General features: G+C 35.5%; 1 protein-coding gene across 1 annotated transcript in view; it reads left to right on the forward strand.

Moving 5' to 3' along the window:
* Window positions 1-22,388, forward strand: part of LOC134537073 (uncharacterized) — a 67,300-nt gene that overhangs the window by 36,384 nt on the left and 8,528 nt on the right. Inside the window, exons 9-13 of the mRNA XM_063377354.1 lie at window positions 749-849; window positions 2,152-2,278; window positions 3,381-3,487; window positions 19,119-19,292; window positions 21,251-21,405. Coding sequence (XP_063233424.1) covers window positions 749-849; window positions 2,152-2,278; window positions 3,381-3,487; window positions 19,119-19,292; window positions 21,251-21,405 — 664 coding nt within the window. The remainder of the gene's footprint in view (window positions 1-748; window positions 850-2,151; window positions 2,279-3,380; window positions 3,488-19,118; window positions 19,293-21,250; window positions 21,406-22,388) is intronic.

Consider the following 22,388-nt stretch of genomic DNA (forward strand, 5'->3'; position numbering starts at 1 on the left):
GGCATCAGCCAGATGAACAAGTTGTTTGTCAACAATATTTTTTTGACAGCAAATAAATCAAATTTAATAGTTTTTTTTATAGCTGAAAGCAAGTAAATATTTACAATCTCTTACAAATACACGAATTTATTTCGTAAATTTCTATCGTTATATGAGTATGTTGTAATTGAAACATCCTCATAAACATAACTGAATATTTTGTTTTACTTTTAATATGTTAATCTTGGAAAATAATAAAGCGAAAATTACTTTGTGAGTACAATTGCTAAACCGTTTCAATAAAATATAACATACAAACCAATTTTCAGAATGGCAAAGTTCCATTTACCTGTATTTAAGGACGCGAGATTTACACAGAATAGTTTTCTTCCGTAGCTACATACTTCACTTCTAATTCGGACCTAATGACGTCACTCACGGGAACAAGTATGTATAAAAGCGAGCTCGGTCACGGCCTAAGAAAAACAGATTATGTTTCTCCAAATTTTCACCACACTAGACATCAAAGCCTCATTTCTGAGCTAAGTCGTGACTTCAATGCACTCCTACAAGGGAAGTGCTTAAACATTTGGCACTTATAACTTATCATAAGTTTGTTTTGAATTTTAAAACTCTTGATATTTCGTTAAGTGATGCAAATCAGCAATTCTGTGATATTTAATTTTTTCGGTGCATTTTGTCAGTTGTAATGAGAAAATATTTGTAATACTATTTTGAACCAACTTTTTAGCTTAATTTTATATCGCAGGTTACATCATGGATCCCCAAGGAAAAGTTGCTTTAGTGACGGGTGGTGCTACAGGCATAGGTTTGGAGTACGTGAAAATATTGCTGGGTAATGGTGTAAAGGTAAGAGCCAACTTTAACACTTACAAAGTATTTTTATTTTCACTTAGCACTGTAAATTCACATTTACATTGTGTGCCAAATTTTACCACAAATATAATAATTTTTATTACGTAATTATATAACTTTTTACAAACATAAAAATTAGTGTATATAATATTTTATTCAGTTCTTTGCGCTTGTTATACATATTTTAAGAAGTAGAGAATCTTAATTTTTAAGTGTACTAATAGAGAAGATACTCTTTCATCGTCAGAAATTGATAGCAATGCGGTTAAAGGCGTTTAAAAAGATACGAAGTTCTTAGTTTCGAATCAGCATTCATATAAATACATATTTTTTCTTATTTTTCAAGAAACTTCACATAAAAAATGCAAGCAATTTAGTAATATAAGTAGCGAATAATATACACTGTAATATATACATATATGTATATATATACATATATAGTGAATTGAACGGAAATATTCATGTAAAATTACAGATATTTGTAAAATTTTCACTTATATGAAAACAACGGTATCACCACAATATAGTGTTCGCAGTAATACTGTGTCCAAATTCTTACCGGGGCATTTATGCTGTGTGTTGTCCCAGTACTTCCAAAAGTTTAAGTTGTTTTGTAAATCGTTCCCTGAATGGCTTTCCATTTTTAACTCCGCACGAAATAGCTTGATACAACAAAATAAAGTAATAAAATTGTTGAATATTTGATTATCTTTTCCATAGTATAAAAAAAATTATTATGCTTGAAGGAAACATGTATTAAAACATAAAAAATGCACCGTTTTTCATAAGAAATACGCATTATTACCTCGAAAAACGTATTTCATATATGCAAAAATAACTATAGCCATGTCTTGTACAAATATTTTTTCTTGTAGTATAACAAACTGTTTCTTAGAAACAGTTTTTTTTTTTTTTTTTTTTTTTTTTTTTAAGGAAACTTGTGTAAAAGTACAGAAAATATTTTCAGTGTGTATGTATTTGTCTGTAATACACTCGGACACTTGAGAGCTCACATCAGTGCACTCTGGTACACAGTCAATGAACTATTGAGCAGGGTCACGGTTCTAGCCGAAGGTGGATATGCCTGAACATCCCGAAAGATCGTGAGAGGTAAGACTCAGGCAAACACTAGTGTATGTCCATTAGAAATATTAATACTTTTGGCTCGTAAGCCCTATTTTCCACTGGTATTAAGATTTTCTATTATTGATAATCCTAAACTGATGTAGGCAAACACATGGCGCACTACCTGTTCTTCAGAGATTATATATTCCTTTGTACGTTTTCTTTCCCCAGCACGTCGCCATTCTGGATGTGAACCTCACAGCTGGTTCCGCAGAAGTTAAAAAAATCAACGAGACATTTGGAGCTGGTTGCGCCATATTTATAGCATGCGATGCCACCAAGAAAGACGACATTGAAGGTATATACAATTATCACCACAGGAATGCTGTCATATCACGAGAATATTATTACATGAATTTTTAGATTAAAGAAACAAAAGACATTCCTTTTAACTGGGAAAAAAAGTTTTAATATATTATACTTATGGAGTTAACTTAATTACGTGTCTTCATTTGCTAAAATTATCTGATGCAAGGAAATAAGGGAAATAAAAAATATGGGATTGCCGTTCAAGACACAGTACATACAAAAAATATATATATATATACATATACACACACACACATATATATATTTTTTTATTTAGATATATATATATATATATATATATATATACATATAGGCTCAATGAGAATCAAAATGGGAGCTCGCTAAAATAAATTGTAATTTTTTTTTAATGAAACAGGTGGCAATTTTTAAAGTGGTTTTGAAAATAATTTTTAGTTCATTTCTTATGAAATAATTCGTTAAAATTATTATTAAAAAAAATTTAAAACAACATTTTTTAAAACATGAAGACACTGCTAGATTAAAAGTTCTGGATTTCTAAAATAAATGTTACAGCCAAGAGAATAAATATATTTTAAGTTAATTTTTTTCTTTAGGACATGTTTTGGAATTCCTTGAATTTTTTTAAAAAATACCTAATAAAATATATTAGGTTGTGTCCTTCAAATTAAAATAATAATTATTACGAAATAAATTATCTTTTTAAATTATTGTTTTAAAATACTCAAACCATTTTGACACCAATTATGATTTTTTTTAAATAGTATTTAACAACATACAAAAGGTGAATATTTGCATGGAAAGCAAAAAAACAAACAATGTTTATGGTTATTAGCTGATTTATTTTAATTTCTCCATGACTGAGTGCATCCTGTGTTACAACTAATATTTTATATTTTTAGTCTTGCGTTTATAAACTAGGTCATAATGTTCTTGTTTCAAATTTAATATATTTCCAATATTAATGATTGTACGTTTGTTTTCTCATACGCAGAGCTTTTTCGAGGGTTTAATTTTATGAAGCGTACGAATTTAATACCCCATTTCGTAGTATGTTAATAAATATATGTTTAATACATACATTTTGTACTTGCACATTTTTTTCCTAACAGATGCTTTCAAGAAGACGGTGAGCACCTTCAAGATACTCCACATTGTGATCAACAATGCTGGAATCATGCGTGACAGTGTTTGGGAACTGGAGATCTCCCTGAACTTCGTGAGTATTTGCATCAAGTCTTCTAAAATACTGTTTATTTGAGGTTTTAAAAAATATGATTTAAGATTTTTTTTTGGACATAGCCATTGCTAGCTACACTGTCTATTATAAGAAACATTGATAAAGTTTATTTTAACATACAGTGTAGGAAGGTGGGCGAATTCTGCGCAGCGGGTATTACTGCGCAGTGAGGTTTCTCGGAATTGACGTACACTGCGTCGGTCTGTATAATGCTGCCACACGGCGGTGACACTGAGGACTTAGTGCGAGGAAGGAGACGCCATTGTGTGAGTTAGTTGGGTTACGACAACAGTGTGTAGGTTCAGATTGAAAATGTTGTTATTTTCGGTGAAGAATAAAAAAAAGTATAGTTGTGTGTTTCTAGTAGTAAATTATATTTGCAACAATAGTTGACCATATATTCTTCCTGTTGAGCTCTATAATAACTTTAACTGATCACTTTAAAATTATATTATTGCGAGCCATAAATATGTTTGTGCTTGGGGTAATTCTGCGCAAAGATGTAGTGTAATAATGCGCAAGTGCGCAGAATTTCCCTCAATGTTTTCAATTGATAAGGCTTAGTTTTATTTGTTTCAGGTAAATAGTGCGTGTTTTAGGTTCCCAATGCATTTAAATATTGCTTTCAATTAATGTAAATGTGATTTTTAGTGATTTAATGGCATGTCTTCCATACATACAACACGCTGATCCCATTCTGTTGATCCTGGACAATCACTCTAGCCATATTTCAGTTATAATCTAAAACTTCTGTAGAGAAAATGGCATCGTCCTTTTATCTCTGCCACCCCATACAACTCACAGACTTCAACCTCTTGATTTAACGTTCTTCAGTCCGCTAAAAGCAGCCTTCTACAAAGAGTGTTCTCATTTTTTGAAATCAAAAAGTAGGCTTACTTCCCAAAATGAAGCAGGCAGAAAAATAACCCAGTATGAACTCACCGAATTGTTAAACCGAGCATATTTAAAAGTTGCAACTATGGAAAAGGGGATTTCTGGATTTTCAGCAGCTGGGATTTCACCCATTAACCCTGACATGGAGTTTGAAGCCTGTGGTAAAGAAACTGAAATCGAAGTCGGCTAGGCTGAAGAGAACGAAGAGCAAATAACACAAACAGAAGCGAAAGAACAAGGAATTCTGTACCTAGTCAGATACCTACAAAAGTGGCAGAAATTTCAGACATGTCATCTTCCGAGAAAAGTGATGGTGTTCATGTAACTTTTATCTGTACACCTAGCCAGACAGGAAAAAAACGCAGGTCTACGGAAGGAAATGTCCAACAAGCGAAGGTGGCAGACATTTCACCTTTGCCTGGTCCCTCAAAGAATGCTGCATCCCTTAGCACAAATAAACCAAAAGAGCCTAAATCAAGAAAACAAAAGTCAGAAGTCTTAACTGGAACACCTATGAAAGAAAAACTTGAAGATATTGAGAAAAAAAGATAAAATAATAAAAGGAAGAAGGAAACTAAAATCCAGACAAGTAGTAGGTCTAGGCCTAACAAAGCAGACAAGAAAAACACGAAGCTAACACGCAAAAGATGCAAGAGACAACTAACGTTATCAGAGAGTGAGTCTGAGACCGAATTAATCAACGAGAAGGATTTGTATAATGACAGCAATAATGATAACATTGAGCCTTTGAATCTAGATGTGTATTCAATTTGTGACGAATTTGGCCGCGATAATGAATTGTGGTACAGGTATGTGGGGTGTGGTGGGTGGACACATGAAGAATGTAGTGGCTGGGATTCACCAACAGACTACAAATGCGATTTATGTGTCAAAGAATAACAAAATGTGTGTCACCTTAGTTTTTAATTTTTTTTAACATCAATGATAAACTAACTCATACTTATTAGTGATGTTTTTATGTCTTTTATTAAAAATACTAACCCAAATATTCAATTTCGGAGACTTTATTGTTATCATCAACTCGTGTGTTTCTTGTGTCTATTTGATTGTTTAATATTTGGTGGTAATTGAATTTATTTTCGTTTATTTGAATCATCCAATTTTAAAACATTACTATCAATATGTTAGTTAACTTTGATCTGTTTGGTGTTTTAATTTAAAATAATTAATTATGCACTTATATTTGGGGAATTTTTTTCAGATTTTATTGGTTAGGTCTATAATTAGTGATGCGCACAATTACCCAGTATACAGCGCAGAATTACCCGACTGGGTGTGGTAATACTGCGCAGTGCAGCATTTCATTTTAAAATTTATATGACTTTTGGATATTATGTTAGCGCTTCGAATCATTACAATGAATGAAGATTATGATACAACCAAACACCCTTAAAAAACATTTCACCTGAATACATTATTTACGTATCTTAGATACGTCCCAAGTTAAGTGCGCAGAATATTCATTAATGGCGTGTGTCCCAAAAAATTCTGAAATCCATATTCTCTTTTGTAAAAACCACTCAAAGAACCTAAAAATAAAAAAAATAACTTAATTGGATGGTTAAATGGCGAAGAAAAAAAAATTTCGGCATTGTAAATCTTTATAAAAGTATGCTATTTGTATAGGGGAAACTTTATGACCTGGGGCTCAGTATAACGTAAAATAACTTATAAATATCATGTCTCAAGCATTTGTTCCTGTCATCTATTCACCTGGAACACAAAAGGAAGAAATAATATCCTTGATGGTCTTATTATATTTAAACCGAATTCTTTTATATTTAAAGTATTTTGCATAGTCAAATTTTATCAGCGTTTCTAAATATTAAGAGTGATTTAGAGAAATAACAGATTACTTTGATTTATAACAGCCTCGAGATGATGGTAAATGCTCGTAAGTACGGACTTTTCTTTATAAGTAGTTTTGATGTTCATCTAAGCCACACGGCTTTTGGCTACAGTTGTGCATTTTTTTTTAAAGCCGGTCTTTGCTATAATTGCCTGAAGTATTTGTTGAATGATAGGAACGCAGACAAGACAGCGATGGGCGCCAGGTTCGGAGCTGGCTGGCGGCCACGCACGGCGGCCATTGACGTCACGCTCCGTCCATTGACGTAAGACATGTCGCGCGTGTCTGGTCGGATTACAGGGTCCTCGCTTCCCCCCTCTTCCATCCTCTCCCCGCGCATCTTCACGCGCGCTTCGCATGTTTATATAAACGTAAGTTATTCAATTATCGTGTCAATGAAATGTGACTTGGAAAAGTTTACACCAACATATATCACAGCCACTATAATTTGATAATTATCAGTCTAAACATCAAGATTACCAGTTGACTGTGAACCAATGGCTTAGTTCAGGTGAAGAATAAATAGTGCATACTTAATAAATCCATCCACGTCTTTATTACCATCAGAAGAAAGTGATGTCACTGGAAATACTCTTGTTTCCCTATACTCTTTACTAACACATAACTAGCTAAATCTGTGCACTTAATATAGGTAAAATGTTAAAATGTTAAAAATTTTCTTTCTAGCTATCTTATTTTTAAAATGTGGAATAGTCCATTTGTTTTCCATAGTTACACACCTTTTTAACAGTCTTCCAAAGAGCAAATCAACATACTTCTGATACACTTATAAATTAAATTAATTCATGGCACAGAGAAACCAAATAATTTACATACTAGGGTAATAATTGTGTCCTTACAATATTTTAATTTTATATTTAAAGGTTTGTACTAGCATAGGCCGTAGGCAAAGTTCTTATTCGGCATAAAATATCATACCCTATCAACTTAAAAGATACACATTAAAAACCTTACTGTTAAGTAATTTTATATTGCAGCAGATGAAAACAATGAGCAACCCTAAAAACGTTCACTGATTGGTAATATTGAGTCATTTGTAATTTGAATGAGTTGTTCAAGTTTATGCACACAAAAAGGTAAAGATCAGGAATCATCGCCACATATTGTGGCGCCCAGATTTGGAGATTTGTGGGTTAGATGGGTCTGTAGTGCTTTAAGCCCCTTTTCGCCAGAAGTTTATATATTTCTCCAAAAATATCTGGCAATAGACAGAGCAATAGGAAAATAATAGTCTTTCTCGCTAGTATAAAAATATATAAACTAATGTTTTGCACAAATATTAAACCCAATATTGAGCAATTAAAACAATTCAGGGTAATAAATGTTCACAACACGAGGGTAAGTCATAAGGTAAGTGAAAAATTAATATAATATAACTTAAAAGAAGTAACAGGTACTTTCAAAGAATTTTGAATAGATTAGACTATCACCCATTTTAATGATATCCATCTCATAGTGATAAGTAGCCTTCGCACGTAGGCATCATTCGGTTTCAAAATGGCGATGGTGCGAGGATCCTACGGTACAGGAGAATCAACCCAATAATTTTATACGGGTAATATTGGGGCATTGGTAAATTGGGATAAGTGCATAAATATATACATATTCGTGAAGGGTATCTAAACTACCTAAGTGTGTTACTAAACACATTTATTTTAGAGACCAAGCTTCATCTATACCACAGTCACACACATAGTTCTGGCAACTTACCTTCATTCTTCGTCGGCTTAGTGAAGCTCGCGGCAGCCTGCGAACTAACGGCGCTAGTAGTAGTTGAACTCATTATTAACACTTAGCCCAGGAAAAGAAGGTTTTATGTCGGGAAAAATTAGAGACAAGCTGATATTTTCGCAAGTGTTAGGACCTAACTAGAGGTATATTTTCCCAAAAGTCCCCACCCCTCCCCTCTGTGCTTCACCCCCTTCCCCCCTTAAACATACGAATTGCAAGCATTTGAATTACCCTTCATATCTCCGTTGTTATTTATCGCAGTCAAATTTTATTTATACAGTGTTATTCCTTATATTATTATCTACAATAAAGTTATGTATAGTTTTGTTCTAAGATTAGCAGTTAACTAGATATTAGCTGAGGAATGTCAATTTTTACAATTTTATGTTAAGTTTGTTAAGAATATTTAAGTTTAAAATTTTAATTTGGGACAATTTCACAAAACACTTTAGATAAAAAGTGTAGAATGATTCTTTAGCTTTCCAACGGTATTAATGTTTCATATTTTGGATGACGATAACATGTGTATAACACTAGATTATGCGAGGAAGGCGCTGCATTTTGTTCTACCCTTGGTGCGTGCTGCAGTGGGTGGCCTCAGTAGGCTAAACAGGCTTACTATCAAGAACGAGGGAGCTGGCGTGTTGAGTTATAGAAATGTCCCTAACCACCCCCGACGATAAATTTCTTAAGACATGTTTACTGCCTTGAGTAACCCGTCTTCCAGAGACTAGTTCTTGGAGTGGATTTGAAGTGTGCGGTAACGTTCTAGCGTGTATGTGCGTGATTTTCTAGAACTTCCGCTTACTCTACGTCACATAATAACGTGAAGTACTAGAAAGTACGGTGTTAATTTTTGATAACTGAAGAAATTTTGCAACAGCTTCTCGCAAATCTAAGAAGGTAAGAATGTTTTCAATAACAAAACCTAAGTATTATTGTAATAAAAAAAACCTCTTCTTACCGTGGGCTGTTGCTATTCAGTGGTTATAGTGCTGTTCTCCTACCAAGACGATTTGGGTTTGGTTCCCGGATAGGACCACTCCTTTTTTTTTTCATTTGTACCACTGCATGTTCGGCTGTCGATTTTTTTCCCCTTCTTCGGAGCCTTGTGCTAACCTCCACCCTAGCACTCCGGCCCTGCTTCATTCGCATATTAGCATCGATTGTAGTAGCTTCACGTCTTAAGATCCACCAGGACATCTTATAAAATATTTTTACACAGAAGACTATATGTCGGCTTTATTGCAGTTTTCTTACTTTTTAAATTTGTGTCACGTAAATGTGATTTCTATTGCAACACAAATCTCAAACACCGTTAGGCCTATTGATGTGTGTGTCAATACACTGTTTTTTGAAGTTCAGGAAATTAATAGATCATATAACTTAAATATTTTTGCATATTTGTGTGAGATTTGTAGTAAAATATTTTTAAAAATGTTATTATAAACTGATTCAATTCAACATCGTGACTATTTATCGTAATGTTTTTATGGTTCTTCAGAATACCAAACTTACATTTTAAGTAAATAAGTATACTGTAAAAATGCGCATTTGTCAGTCTATGGTAACATTTACTATTCGACAATTGCAAATCAACAACTTTCTAAGTGATGAGTAATTACGTCTTCGTATGTTTCAGGACTGAATCTACCTACCATGTTATAACAAGAATTCATACTAACCAAAATTGAAATGGAACATTTAAGTTTACTTTGTATTCTATGCGGTAAAGATACGGAAGGAGATACTGTTGTTGTTACAAAAGGGTTGAAGACAATAACAGAAGCAAGCATTCTACGAAAGGATGGGCTCCACAAGAACTTGAAAGAAAAATCAAGTGTTCGAGTACACAAATCGTGTAGGCAAAACTATACGAGACCATCACGTATGAAAGCTGCAACTACATCATCACTAAGTCCTGCTGTATGTATTCCTTCAACATTATCGGCTGTTTTGCGAAGTGTAGGAAATAATTTTGACTACAAAAAAGATTGCATTTTTTTGTGGGGAAGAGGCAATTGTCGATTCTAAGATTGCTTTGTATCGTAGCAAAAAAGTTCGTATGGTAGCAATATTACAAATTAAAGATAGTTTGTTGCAGAGATGTGAAGATCGGAGCGATGAATGGGGAGATCAAGTGAAAGCACGCATTTTATATGTAAGTGACCTTGTAGCCCCAGAAGCACGATACCATAAAAACTGTCATGACACCTTTTCAAAGACAAACCCAAGTGAAGGATTTGTAGGCAGACCGATGACAGACAAAGAATTTTTTTTAATGTTGTGCAGTTACATTGAACAAAGCCAATATTCAATTCAAGATATAATGGCATATATTTCAGGGAAAAAAGATACATATTCCGACAAATACCTGAAAAATCTTTTTCTAGAACACTTTAAAGAACGCATTATGGTATCTAATGTTTCAGGTAGAAAGAACATTGTGTGTTTGTCTGATACTGTCCGTAAAATTATTGAGACCTGGTACAAAGAAAGAGATAGGAACCTAGAAACGGAAAAACTTAGGATTGTATGGGCTGCAGCTGACATCATTAAAGAAGATATTCAAAATAAGGCATATGATCATGAAACATATCCAGGTACCAATGACATTACGTGTGGAGGAGAACATTTCATACCAAATACATTAGCAGCTTTCACACAAAGAGTTACGAAAAAGAAAAAAAACGTTTCAGAGTTTGAAATGGTAGACAGAAAATGTGTAGTCATAAACCATGCTATTATATCAGCTGTAAGACCCAGATAATTTTTGTTACCACTTCACATTGGCTTAGCTCTGAAACTACATCGTTTATATGGATCTAAGCATCTTATCAACATGCTATATTCTATGGTTATTTGTGCTTCCAATTACGAAGCTTCCGTGTACATTAATACTCTCATAAATTCAGGATCACTAAATGTCAATGAAGATGCTTTCATACAGCATGATTTTGATAATGCTGATGTCAATGTTCGAACACTGGATGGCGTGAACACGTTTCATGCAATGGGCGGGGTCCAAACTATTACCCCAGATTCTAGTGTTGAAATTCAAGTAAAGGTTGCAAGGAAATCTTCTGGAACATTTAATCCAGAATGCATTAGGATACGATCTTACCCAAAGAAAAAAGCCCACAACGGACTTAGTAGCATTACTGTGAAAGTAGTACTGTTCACAGTAGCAACCATGTTTCCTCTAAACTTTATTTGGCTTTCTGGAATGAATGTCCAACCAGGATGGAATCGTTTCATGAACTTCATTAACAGCAGAAGGGTAAAAAGTGACTCAACATATGTCATGGCTCTTCCATTTATTAATTTGGATAAGTGTGTAAGAGAAGCTGGAGGCAAGAGAAACGTACGTAAGCCAATTACCACATCTAAACCTTTTGCACCAAACGATCTGTTGCACATAGTGTCATGTACATGTAAATCTGCATGTGGGAACTATTGTGGATGTCGAAAGACAGGTTTACATTGCTCAGCTATGTGTGAACACTACAATGGTCTTTCGTGTAACAATGCAACAGCCATAGATGAAGATGAAGATGCAATTGATGATGTATAATTATGTATGTAGGCGTTGAGTCGAAAACTTTATGAATAGATCTGTTTGTAAAATACATTGAAGTACTTTTGTTGTAAGTAGAAATTTTCTATACAAATTAAATAGCATGATGTGTAAATAATAGCAAAGTTTGGAAGTGAAAAATGCACATAAAGAAGTGAATAATTCAGTAAATGTCACAACAGCTTGAAGTGGGTGGGTGGGTGGTCCGTGATGGTGTGGATGATACTGATTGCTCCTATCTTCATCCAAAATATGAAAAATTAATACCGTTGGAAAGCTAAAGAATCATTCTACACTTTTTATCTTAAGTGTTTTGTGAAATTGTCCCAAATTAAAATTTTAAACTTAAATATTCTTAACAAACTTAACATAAAATTGTAAAAATTGACATTCCTCAGCTAATATCTAGTTAACTGGTAATCTTAGAACAAAACTATACATAACTTTATTGTAGATAATAATATAAGGAATAAAACTGTATCAATAAAATTTGACTGCGATAAATAACAACGGAGATATGAAGGGTAATCCAAATGCTTGCAATTCGGATGTTTTAGGGGGGGGGGTGGTAGGGGGGGAAGCACAGAGGGGAGGGGTGGGGACTTTTGGGAAAATACACCTCTTTTTGGGTCCTAACACCTGCCAAAAGTTCAGCTTGTCTCTAATTTTTCCCGACATTTATACATTTTTTCCCTTCATTTCCTGGGCTAACTGGTTAAATGGGAGTTTCGTATAAAAGTGGGCATATTTTTAAAAAATCTTTTTCGTTGTAAACTTCAGTTACAGTTTAGGATTGTTTTTATTTGGAAGCTTTTTCGGGGTTAAATTCATAGCAGTAACTTGTAATTTTACCGCAGTTGTCAGTTAAAACTTGGAGTCTTGAGAATGCAGACCTAAACAAACTGGGATTTCCCATTAAAAAGCACGTTTTAAACGTTAAGTGAGTATTTAAATCAAGAATATTCGTTTGCCATACATTTTAATTTAAAGCAAAAGTAATTTTTTTAAATGTAATTTTTAACCCAAAAATTCTTTTTAATCTAGCAAGGGGAGGGTTAGAGTCGGGACTCACAAATTTGGCTTTAACTGTGTAAGTGGAAGCAGGTAGGCGTTATTTTCAACGTCCTAAAATATTTCACCTAAGAAACGAGAAAATCCTATTTTAATATTTTTAATAAATTTAAAAAAATAGTTTTTCACATATTTTCATATCAGCGGCATGGTGTAGTGGTCAAACGCATGAACTGTCAATCTGCTGGCTTGGGATTGAGACCCAATTATGTTTTTTTTTATTTTTTTATTTCTCGCAATATTAAATTATTAATTACAGAAATTTAATATGACTAAATTACATAACTGGGCGAGGTTTCGAATCAAGTAAAGATTTACCAAAATGCTATCAAGTAACGATCTACTCTGGTTTTTATTGTATTTCCAGTTAAACAATACGTTTTTATAACAACTAATGCAGACACGTGGCGAGACGCTGTTCATAACTGTAGCGACAGTTACAAACTATAGAAACTGTTACAAACTATAAGGGAAAAGGTGTAGTAATGGTCAACTATAGGGGATTTGAAACAGCTTCCAGAGACATGTGATCTGAACGCATGAAACAGAATAAAGAAAAATGATCAACTGGGGATATAAACACAGCCAAACGTTGTAAACCGTTGCTATTGTAAGACAAAATTTAAAATCACTAACCACGCCTGACAGTAGATACAATTCAAAAATGTGTCACTTGAAACAATTCATATTTACATATAATAATAAATTTAATTACAGTAAACTTTGCTACAATGAATATATTTATTCTAAGTATATACTTTTCCTGCCTTCTTCTACTCTCACGGTTTAAGCCAAAACGGGAGCCCCGACTCCGACCTTCAAATCAGAAATATTTTAACACTAAATTTTATAGGTATTGCAGCTTAAGGCCCTATTGCTACACATACTCTCTTGTTCACTCATGTTACTTAAATGTTCCCTTAAAATGACTTTGGGAGACTGATGGATCTTTTAGTTTCAAAGGTAAAACAGTAAAAGAAAAACGTGATTTCGTCTAGATAAAAGTGTATCTACATATATTGTACTATAAATTAAATATAAAGCAACAAAACATGAATTACACTAACAGGTTAAAAAGTAACATAATTTATGTACTATACGTTTTGACAAATATATAAATATTATATCGAATTATATTAAAATATATGGGAATTACATCATTTAAAGTATAGGCCGGCCCTCATTAGACTATTACTATTAGGTTTCATTCGGCATTGATAAACAAAATCAAAAACAATAAAAAGGTTAACGAAACAATCCCAGAGTTAGCGCTTAGAGTGGTTAAAGTTCCGTAAAGAAAAATTTCGGATGTTCCAATATTTCCAACGTAGTGCTCTAATGGTTACGCTATAGCCATAACAAAAAATCTGGAGGACTCGAGATTTGACGTTCGCTGGCCGAAGGTGAGCTGTTACGTTGTGTCAGGGTGCCCTAGTCGTCCTGACTGCTGGAGGAAGGACTCGAGGGTGGTGTTGTTAGGTCCGCATCCGGCCCTTGGACCCTGTCTGTGAACAAGCCCGAATCAAACATGATCAGAACTGGCTCACAGACAGTTCGTAAAATAGGCAGAAAATACCCACTAATAATGGTGATGGTCGGAGAATAAAAGTTTAACAAAAACTCACCAGACAGGAAGGTGGCTTCTAGCGTCAGCCAAGTGGTCCGCCAGGATGCCGAGCTCGCGAACACGCGGTTGTCGCGGATGTTTCCATAATTTAAAAATAATCCATACAATTTAGCGAAGTATGACTATTTCTACGAGGCACGCAGAGTGAATAATAATTATTAATTAAGAAATGAGTTATAGGGACAACATCCCTTGCCTAGCTGACTACATATTTGAAACGACAACCAGACTGAGTCTTGTTGTGCGGCTCGCCGGCGGTGAAATGTTGTCTGTCTGCTCTCGCGGGGCGAAGTATTTTTGTCGCGGTAGCAACTCAAATTAAAAAGAGACTTCAGCTTCCAGACCGAAAGGTTCCAAAGATTTCAGAGGGGGTGGTCGAGAAATACTGACTTCAATATCTCGAAGTTGGTGGTACTGGCCGATGTCAGCGCGACCTACTGAGGGGTGTCCGAAACAAGAAAAGATCGACTCGCACGAGGCGACTGCTAAAGCATGGAGCTTATGGAGGGGACTAGTGCAGCGCTCTGGTGTCTTGGAAAAGAACTACGGGGCACTGCTTGTTGCGTGAGGCGCCAGGGGGCAGGCGTTTAGCGGGCGTTCAAACACCCAGGAGAAATAACTCGCAAATCCGCAACGAGAGGGCAGAGGCGGTGCATTCGAAGACCGATGGGCGTCCTTGGATTCAGCCAGGGTTGATGGCCAGCCGTTGAACTGGGCATGGTTCCCTGGAAAGGCAGAAGAGGGGGGTGGGGGGGAGGTAAGTGGAAAATGTGCTAGCGGCAGTGGGAAACTCTCTCGGCAGAGGCCTGAGACGTGCCGGGGAGGTGGTTAAGACGACCCGCGGGTGTGCCTGAAATCGCTCGCGTAAGGCTGGCTCTCAGAAGAGCTCTGAGAAAACAGTGCCCTGGGAGAACGCCGACATAAGCTGTCTTGATCACGGCTCGGAGGAGAATGACAGGCGACGGACGTGCATCAGGGTGGGGATAAAAATGAGCGCACAGTCTGACTCGCACTGGGTTGGCAAAAATCGGACCCAGTGCAGGGAACAGATTGGGGAGACTAGCCTCACAAAGATTAAATGGGAGTGTACAGGAGGCGGAAAACGTTTAAGTGTTAGCAGCAAAAAGGACTGGCAAAATAAGTTTTTAAAAATTCAAATTTAGCTTTGGGCCGAAAAAATGCTAATTGGTAACACACTATCACATGGTGGAAGTTTCCTTGGAAGGTCTTCAATGGCAGCTGGTATGGATGGTTCTGTGGAAGATATAGCAGAGCGCTCACAATTTTTATGGAAGTTTTTGTAATTAGTCGTGTTTGAATTGCTATGGACAGTTTCATAAAAGGTGGACATTTTATACAATCAGAATAAAGTGTTTATGTGCTCCTAGTATTAAAAATGGTCATTTACTTTGGAGGGATTAGTATGTTTTTATTATTGTTTTAAAAGGTGGTGAATATTTGTCTATTCTCATTGAAGCACTTAGTTACAGTATGAGTTATGCGAAACATTTTGCCTATCAAATGCGATTTACGATGGCTTTGGTCACATTGAAACTTGTAAATGCTCGCCCTTTTTCGATATTTTTAAAATGTAAATGAGAATATTTGAAGTGAATTTTCAATAATCATGTGGCTGGACCATTTGCATGTGCATGTAGAGAAATAATGCGATGTAGGCAATATTTATATTAAAATTATGCTATGAGTTGTAAGTAGGTTTATAGTCCACAGAAGATAAAATTGAGTTATTTTATATAGTTATATATGTGATGGCTTATATAAACACAAATTTCACCAGAAGTTTCATTCTAACCTATACAATTCGTGCGATCGTTATAATTGAAAATGTTTCATTTTGTCTCGTAACTTTACATTTTAGATGAAAAGTGCGAAAATTTTCTATGTTTAGAATTATGACATTGATTTCTAAATTGTAATTGTAATTTTTCAAATGCTATGTATTATATTGTTTCTGCTTAATCAAAATCGTGTTTCATACAAAGTGTTGCAGTTTTAAGGTTTTATTTCTACAAGACATGTAGAAGTTGTCTATGCACATTTAATCGTAATAAAGTATACGTATTTCGGGATTGAAATTCACTTCAAAGGAGCCTGGATATATATTCATTACGACCCATTTACAATTATTAAATGTGAAAATAAAGCTTATACTTTTCTCCACTTCCTTCGTTCCTGTGTTCCTGTCACTGAGGTAGGCAGTCTTTATCCTTGAAAATAAAACACACTAATAAAACCCACATCAGTATTATAAAATAAAAAATACAACAGAAAATTTTAGTTTGCTGAAAGAATATTTATTGGCAAATATCTAGATTATTTCCCAGAAGCCGCTACCTTACTCTATAAATTTACTTACTTATTTCCTTCCCCAATTTTTGCCAATAATTCGTTACATTAAAAGGTAACTTTTGTTATGTTTTAGACTGATTATAAAAATAAATGTACAAATTCATAACCGACTTTTTGAATGATCAAACACTACATAAAATTTATTTTTAATTTAGAACACAAAAATGTCAATATAGATTGAACTAAAGCAGAAACTGTAGGCTGAAAAAAAAAGGCTTCAAAATGATTCTATTGTTTATAAATATCAAAATTTGCAAAAGATACATTTTCGTAAATATTTATGTTTTCGTATAAACAAAAGTACTTATTTCCACAACAAATGAAGATCACTTGTCGATTGTGAATGCTATCGGCGAAACTCGTGAAATAGGTTATTCCATAGAAACATCCATGCCTGCTGCCATATAGACCTGACTGGCACTTTTGTGGGAAGCTTCTAGAGGAGCCTGTACGAAACCTTCCATCGTACGATACAGGCTTTATCATTTATTTCTTTTAACCGGGTCGTTTGGTAGGTGTAAAAACGAATAAAAAACCTTGATGATTTTAAGCCGTTACCTTCATTACACCCAGATGCAATACAAGAGCAAGGCATTCTCTCTCACCACTTCAACTTAACTAACTAATGAGGAAAAAAGTTAAGGGATTGTTACACATTAGGCGTTTACCAAGTACCCAAACAATTGAAAAAAAAAAATCTGGGAAAAATTTTCAAAAATTGAGATGGAATCAAGAACATCACATTTCATACTCAACTCCCATTTAATACGATGCTAGTGATGGGTTCCACTACTACAAGCGCCGTTAGTTCGCAGGCTGCCGCGAGCTTCACTAAGCGGACAAGATACGTCAAGGCAAAGGAATAGGAAGTTGCCAGACCTATCTATATGACCGTGATCTATACTAACAACATTGCCGTTTAAAGGCCAACAAACAGCTAAGAGAGTTTAGTTTTGTCTATGATATTTCAAGTATATGAAGAAGATGGTTAAGTTTTACGCCATGCAAGCCTGGAAAGGCATACAACTCAAAAGTAATATCTTTGTTGAGTCAATGAAAAGATAATTTACCAATTTTTAACAACAGTGTATAAATTGTCAAGTGATCTGAACATTGAATAGCTGACTATGTGAAATTTAGATAAAATCATTTATTACAGTCTTGTTTAGTGGTTTAAACGCAACTCCTTTAAAGATTCACATTCCACATTACCAGATGAGTCACATATTTAATGGTAAATATTGCCATATAATCATAGTCATACTGTGTTCAAGATGAGGCGAGGCTTTTTTTTAAAAAAAAATAGTTGGTGTAAACAATCAGTTAGACTTTGACTACAGAATATTCTTATAAAAAAAAAAAATAAAAATCTTTTTTATCCATGATAAACTAGTCTGAAGCTTCATGATCTGTGTTTGTTTTGTTTTTGCAGTACAATGTGCATCGGTCGAAATCCAAACGTTTATTTCAGTATCTAAAGTTCTGCTGTTCTGAGAAGATACAAGAGTCAAACAAATATAAACTGGAATATTGTTATACAGATTTATTGGTGATTTATGAAAATACAAATGAAATGCCTTAATTTAACTACATAGTTTCTTTCAACAGAAATACATATTCACCACCGGATAAAAAGCTTTCTGATTCCTTCATGACAATAAAAAAAAGATGGTTTCCCCGTAGCCAATTGCCCATGTACTGTTCGATCGCATTGACGTCTTCAAATATTTCCCCTCCTGAAGCCTCCTTCAGTGGACTAAACATGGCAGTCACATGGGGACAAATCTGGACTGTCTGGCGGGTGTTAAAGAGGTTGCAGGATGCAGTTTATGGCTTTGATGTTCCACTTTATCACGACCATTTAGAAATATCTGGGCCCAATCGGAACACTAGGACTTTGCTCAGAGTAGCATCACCGAACTGTGCTTGGAGTCTCTTCACAATTTCACTCATCCCACGCCTAATAACGCGGTGCGCAACTCGCGCTGGTGCTGTCACAGCGACACTGACATGGACGTGAGAGCGAGGTTGGGGAATGCCTGTTCCCTCTCCATTCTCCCGCTACTGCGCTGCTCATGTCACTACAATGGTCTCATGAACACAATTATGGTTTATATTTAAATTACCCTTGTATTTGTAGAGGACTATTCACCAACGAACTGTATTTGGTTCTTGTGGGTGAAAATGATTGGAGCATTTTATGGCCAATTTCGGATGAACGCATCAAGAAATTTCCATACCTCGGATACACCATCATTTTCAAGCATGTGGTCTCAGCCCAGAAGCCAGTAAGTGGTTTGTGACTTTGGTGACGATAGCCCACGTTCAAGAGTGTAGCTGTGTTAAGGACACAAATAATTTTTATTTTAAGTTTCAGGCATGGTGCTGGGTCTGTGGTGAGTACAACGTTGCGTGTGACGCAGTTGCGTCTGTGGTGTCTCGACCGCAGACGGCGCTGGTGAGGAGCACCTTCTTGGCGCTCGACCTCGTGGGCAAGGACAAGGGAGGCGAGGGAGGCGTCGTGGTCAACATCGCGTCCGTCGCAGGGATCGCCCCAGTGAAGATCCTCCCCGTCTACGCTGGGACCAAGAGGGCCGTCATCGGCTTCAGCCAGTCCATAGGGGTGAGTCGCACATTCCGCATCAAGATGCACATACACAACTCTCCAGGTCCAGCTGTGACCAAGCCCCTTTTTACCGCGGGCCATCTCTGACACTTTAGGTTGTTTTATTTTAGACATACACCATTTCTGGTTTCACTGCATGTCATAAGACACCTTAATAATGGAAGAAGAAAGATGAATAAACAAACGCGCAGAAAACCAGCCAAAATAAGCCGATGACAAAAGTTATAATCACATAAACAACACAAAAAATTCAGGGGAATGAATTTACAAAGAAAATGTTACAGCGCAGGCGCACACATATAGACAACAAATGACCTTGGTCATCGCAGAGAAAAACAGGCGAGCCAAACGATGATACTAAACATATAATGTGGACAACGCACGGTCGAATACAATAGGCAACAGTTGCGACTGAAATTTGTTACTGTCCTTAATACTAAATCGATCTGACCCACTGAAAAACCATTCAACGAACGCATCGAATGATGGACTGGGGTGGTGAGGACATAGTACTTTGGTTAGAATTCTGGTCAGAACATTGAGATTTAAAATAGAATTTTATGGTTGATTCCTTCTGTTGTGTATATTTGTGCGTTGATGTCTGTTATGAACTCGTCGTCGAAGAGGCATTAAGCTCAAGTAAAAAAGAAAAGAAACTGTACTCAACATCAAATGAAGAAATGTATTCTTGAAAAAATTTATTTTTGATAATTTTACTTTAAGAATTGTTCTGGCATTTGCTGATATAATACTAACTTTATTGTACGAAATTTCTATCTCTAACAAAAAGTTTTATTTTAGGATAAAAAAGGAGGAGGTAAGGAATGTGTTTTTTTTCCTTTATATGTAATTAACATTAAATGGCATATGGGTGAGCTAAATTTTAAAATTTTTAATTGATTCTCACTTCTTACAAGTTGGCAAACCCCATGCTATGTGAACAGAATGTAGATTGTGACATTTAAACTGACACACTACCAGGGTAATCCAAGGAAAATCAATCAATATTATTTGGTCCATGATCATTCTTAGGTAAATATGTTACAGATCCAAAGAACGGTAGTGTAGTGCCCGATGGCCAGCCTTTCGTGAGGATGGTGGATATTGAATGTCAAACTATGACTTTAATCGAGAGCGTTTGTTCCTCCTACTTGAACTTCACTTCAATGTGCCATTTAGTAGCCTCATGTAATGCTGTGTTCAGCTACTACAAGTCCCTATGAGTGTCACATCAAGTGCCGTGTTACTTCTGCGAGTGTTACTCTCTCCGCCTAGGTGTAGCCCGACCAAAAATTTGTTATCCCCAAATAACAAAATAAAAAGTGTTTAAATTTAAATAAAAATTAACTTTTGGCACAGCCTACAGGCGTTGGTAGATTTGGAAGGACCTATTTCTTCTGCATTTATTTTGGAAGCTTCTATAAACTTCTGGGACATTTAAAAAACTTAATGTGCATAACATCTTTATGTTCGCGAATACTGCAAAAAGGATCGATTAAATATTTTGTTATTTTCGATGCGTCTAAAATATGATAAATGATTTGAACTAAGTGCTCCAGTACTGAATAGCTTAGAACATAGTTTTATTGACTCCTAGGCAAGATTGTACATAGTTTTTTGACTTCTTGGCCAGAGTGAACATAGCATAATATATTGACTGATTGACAAGATTTCCATAGCCTTAATGAATCCAAGGAAATGATGTCATTGACTGCCAGACAAGACTGCACGCAGTTGACTTCTTGGTCAGAATGAACGTAGTATTTATTGACTGCTTGACACGATTGCACATAGTCTAGTTGACACTTAAGTAATATTGCAAATAGTTTTATTGACTTCTAGGCAAGAGTGCACATAGTTTGCGTTTGGCTCTTGGCAAGATCACACATAGCTTTTTATACACACCACGGCAAGACTGGACGTGTGAGTTATGTTCGTTTGGTTTTTGTTTCCAGGCTCCGTTCCACGAGGACAGGACTGGAGTCCGCGTGCTGACCCTGTGCCCGGGCGTGACCGACACGCCGCTCATCAGCGAATCGCCTCGTTACCTGCTGGACAAGGCGTGGGCGGACGAGCTGTCGACGTCACTGCGCAAGATACCGACCCAGAAGTGAGTGAACCGGCGGTGTGTGGGCCTACCTCCGCAGCGAGGTGTTCTAGATCCGGATGCCGTGTGAGTCGCGGGTTGCATCTGTACACAGAAAAAAAAATTCTGTACTTTTACAAAAGATTCCTTTGGAGATACAAATCGCCAAGAAATACTTTGTAATACTACAAGAAATATGTGCAACACATGAATATGGTTATTTTTGCAAATATTTTAAATTACTTTCTCTGAGATAATACTGAGAATTTCTTATGAAATATGGTTCATAATTTTATGTTTTATGTATGATACATTCAAGCATAATATTTTTAAACCATGGAAAAGGTAAACGAATATTCAACAATTTGACGTTATTTGGTTTTTACTATGCCTATTAATGTCGCAGTTAATACTGTAAAGATATTCAGGGCATGATTTACAAATAACTTTAACTATTGAAGATACTGGGAGAACACAAAGCATAAAAGCCCGGGTAAGAATCCGAACCCAGAATTACTGTGAACACTTTTTTGTAGTGCTACAGTTGTTTTCATATAAATGTACTAATTTACAAATATCTGTAATTTCTCTTAAATATTTATATTCCATTTACAAAAAAAAATTACAGTGTACTGTACATGTTGGTTCACAAAAGTCACAAGTTTTAGTTTTGTCAAATATAACGAAATTCATGTAAATTTGTTTGTTTATAACAAGTAGTTAAATGGGGTAGTACGGCTCGTTAATTAAAAAAATTACTAAAGGGTTAAAAAAAAAAAGTGGTATCGAAGCCAGCATACTTGACTGATAGATCTGAAGTTTTAAGATAATAGTCGCAACTCGAGAAAGGGTGTTTTTAGAATTAGTTGGCTCGTTAGCTGAAAAGCTGCTAATCCCTAACCCTCCCACTGCACAAGTTTGGGTTAAGAATAGGACGTGAAAATCATCTTTAAAATGTAGTTAGGAAGAAATTAGGTTTATCCACACTAAAGGCATTGGGGCTGTTT

The sequence above is a fragment of the Bacillus rossius genome, chromosome 1 (genome assembly GCF_032445375.1).
Source record: "Bacillus rossius redtenbacheri isolate Brsri chromosome 1, Brsri_v3, whole genome shotgun sequence".
Classification (NCBI taxonomy): Eukaryota; Metazoa; Arthropoda; class Insecta; order Phasmatodea; family Bacillidae; genus Bacillus; species Bacillus rossius.